Genomic DNA, 3269 nt, shown 5'->3' with positions numbered 1-3269 from the left:
GGCCCTGGTACTTGCCTGGCAGGCGCCCAATAACAGGATACTGGCGGCTAAAAGAATCGGAAGCCAAGCCGAGAGTCCAATGATTATAAATGGTTCGGATTCGGCATTGACTATGAAAAAAAATGGAGCAGAATGGTGTTATGGGCACTAACGTTCGGAAATATTTTATTACCGAGACAGTAGCTCTTTACCGAAATATCCAATAATCCATAAAAGAATGCACATATTGCGATCGCATAGCATTTACTCTGGCCACCGACATCCACCGACAAACACATTCCGGAGTTGGGATTTTTTCGGATAGCTGTCATAAAACTGACATGGAACGTAAAGACGTCGGTGTTTGGATATTAAGAAAACTATAGGATTTATTGAACTCACAGAATTATATTGATAATGACGGCCGATATTTACGACCTAAATCATCGTCCAAACGTATTTGGCAGGAATGCAAATGCAAAATCCTAAAATGCTGCAACAGAAAGTTGATCTATCAGACAACATACGAAATGGAATCCAGGCTTACCGATCATGATGATAGTTAGCAATACGACTGCCGAATTCCTTCCAATGTGAAAGCTACAACGATATTAGCACGAAAAAAGACTTCTCCTACAAGTATATGGGATGTAACAACGAAATTACGCCCCGCACCTTAAATCATGTTCCGCAAATCCAAATTATTCGGTGCGCCAACTTCAAGATTTATTAAGTTCGAAAATCAACAATTTTTGTACCTATTATAAAGTACGAGTCCTTATCACATTCACTATGTAATGGCCGCGGTCTAGTAAGGATCAGAGTTAGAGATCGTGCTATAGTATTTATATGGAAACCAAACACAACACACAAAAAAAACTGTAAGAGAAAGTTACTCCGTCAGGTCCTGTAAATGAAATTGACTGTAGGCTTACCGATGTGAATGATAAAATAAATCGAAACCACAATAATTTCGATATCCTCAATCAAGTGCGCTAGAGTTATGTTGTAGAAAATGGACAAAATGACTCCGTTCACAGAAGCCACAATTAGCCATACCATCACAATAAAACTATTTTCCTGTATAGGAAATACGAACGATATTAGTGATGTCCTATGATGGCAGAGGCATGTACTTGCATAATAGATCCCAATCAGCAGAGCAACGGCGGTTAGACCAATCAGAATCCAGATCCCCATTCGAAGGTAGAAGTACCAGTTTCTTTCGATCTCTCCTATGGTATATTACGGGATATACATAGGTTACACGATGCATTCGCATATGAAGATTATTTACTTACTATTAATAAGTTGCAAAATTAAATTGACAATTGCGATTAGTATTGCAATTACTCCGACCGCCGCAGCCCTAGTTCTTGCGTCTCCGCAGACCATTTTGATTTACCGACTTATAAAAAAATAAATATCACTAAACAAATTTGTAACCTGACAAAGTATATAAAGAGGATGAGATATCGAATACATTTCCCAAAGTATTATCTGAATTACAATGCAAGTAGGCTGCGTTTTAGGCTGTTTTAATATATATTCCGTAATCAGCAACTGATTGCGCAAAAATTAAATGATGGCCACAAAAACAATTCACCTGTTTTTGCATATGAGAATGAAAAATTACTCGGTGCGCCAACTTCAAGATTTATTAAGTTCGAAAATCAACAATTTTTGTACTTATTATAAAGTACGAGTCCTTATCACATTCACTATGTAATGGCCGCGGTCTAGTAAGGGTCAGAGTCAGAGATCGTGCTATAGAATTTATATGGAAACCAAACACAACACGCAAAAAAAACTGTAAGAGAAAGTTACTCCGTCAGGTCCTGTAAATGAAATTGACTGCAGGCTTACCGATGTGAATGATAAAAAAAATCGAAGCCACAATAATATCGATATCCTCAATCAAGTGCGCTAGAGCTATGATGTAGAAAATGGCCAAAATGACTCCGATCACAGAAACCACAATTAGCCATACCATCACAATAAAACTATTTTCCTGTATAGGAAATAAGAACGAAATTAGTGATGTCATATGATGGCACAGGCATTTACTTGCATAATAGATCCCAATCAGCAGAGCAACGGCGGTTGGAACAATCAGAAACCAGAGAACTGCTTGAAGGTAGTAGGCCCAGTCTCTTTCGATCTCTCCTAAGGTATAGCACGGGATATAAATAGGTTAAACGATGCATTCGCATATGAAGATTATTTTCTAACCAGTATAAAATGCATTCAAAAGTAAAAGGACAATTACGAATATTATGGCAAATACTCCGACCGCCGCAGCCCTAGTTCTTGCGTCTCCGCAGACCATTTTGATTTACCGACTTATAAAAAAATAAATATCACTAAACAAATTTGTAACCTGACAAAGTATGTAAAGAGGATGAGATATCGAATACATTTCCCAAAGTATTATCTGAATTACAATGCAAGTAGGCTGCGTTTTAGGCTGTTTCAATATATATTCCGTAATCAGCAACTGATTGCGCAAAAATTAAATGATGGCCACAAAAACAATTCACCTGTTTTTGCATATGAGAATGAAAAATTACTCGGTGCGCCAACTTCAAGATTTATTAAGTTCGAAAATCAACAATTTTTGTACTTATTATAAAGTACGAGTCCTTATCACATTCACTATGTAATGGCCGCGGTCTAGTAAGGGTCAGAGTCAGAGATCGTGCTATAGAATTTATATGGAAACCAAACACAACACGCAAAAAAAACTGTAAGAGACAGTTACTCCGTCAGGTCCTGTAAATGAAATTGACTGCAGGCTTACCGATGTGGATGATAAAAAAAATCGAATAAAAAATAATATCCTTATCGTCAATTAGTTGCGTTAGAGCTATGATGTGGAAAATGGCCAAAATGACTCCGATCACAGAAGCCACAATTAGCCATACCATCACAATAAAACTATTTTCCTGTATAGGAAATAAGAACGAAATTAGTGATGTCATATGATGGCACAGGCATTTACTTGCATAATAGATCCCAATCAGCAGAGCAACGGCGGTTGGAACAATCAGAAACCAGAGAACTGCTTGAAGGTAGTAGGCCCAGTCTCTTTCGATCTCTCCTAAGGTATAGCACGGGATATAAATAGGTTAAACGATGCATTCGCATATGAAGATTATTTTCTAACCAGTATAAAATGCACTCAAAAGTAAAAGGACAATTACGAATATTATGGCAAATACTCCGACCGCCGCAGCCCTAGTTCTTGCGTCTCCGCAGACCATTTTGATTTACCGACTTATAAAAAAATA

The 3269-nt window shown here is 37.6% G+C and overlaps 2 protein-coding genes across 4 annotated transcripts; both read right to left on the bottom strand.

Annotated features, from left to right (window-relative positions):
* Positions 1-683: 683 nt before the first annotated feature.
* On the bottom strand, positions 684-1406 carry LOC113565156. Its single transcript, XM_026986297.1, has 4 exons — positions 1281-1406; positions 1120-1214; positions 915-1059; positions 684-858 (listed from the first exon to the last, which is right to left on the bottom strand). Exons 1-4 carry the CDS (start codon positions 1372-1374, stop codon positions 788-790), a joined length of 405 nt encoding a protein of 134 aa, XP_026842098.1. The 5' UTR covers positions 1375-1406; the 3' UTR covers positions 684-787.
* Positions 1407-1615: 209 nt separating this feature from the next.
* LOC113565155 lies at positions 1616-3269 on the bottom strand. 3 transcript variants are annotated; one of them, XM_026986293.1, is made up of 6 exons: positions 3146-3269; positions 2985-3079; positions 2780-2924; positions 2051-2145; positions 1846-1990; positions 1616-1789 (listed from the first exon to the last, which is right to left on the bottom strand). In XM_026986293.1, exons 1-6 carry the CDS (start codon positions 3240-3242, stop codon positions 1719-1721), a joined length of 648 nt encoding a protein of 215 aa, XP_026842094.1. In that variant the 5' UTR covers positions 3243-3269; the 3' UTR covers positions 1616-1718. The 3 variants fall into 3 exon arrangements, with proteins under 3 accessions (XP_026842094.1, XP_026842096.1, XP_026842097.1); XM_026986295.1 differs by lacking the exons at positions 2780-2924; positions 2985-3079; positions 3146-3269 and adding an exon at positions 2212-2340; XM_026986296.1 differs by lacking the exons at positions 1616-1789; positions 1846-1990; positions 2051-2145 and adding an exon at positions 2550-2723.

The sequence above is a fragment of the Drosophila persimilis genome, unplaced genomic scaffold (assembly GCF_003286085.1).
Source record: "Drosophila persimilis strain 14011-0111.01,24,50 unplaced genomic scaffold, DperRS2 tig00000002-arrow-pilon, whole genome shotgun sequence".
Taxonomy (NCBI): Eukaryota; Metazoa; Arthropoda; class Insecta; order Diptera; family Drosophilidae; genus Drosophila; species Drosophila persimilis.
The sequence above is the reverse complement of the archived record's forward strand: the minus strand, read 5'-3'. Positions and strand labels throughout refer to the sequence as shown.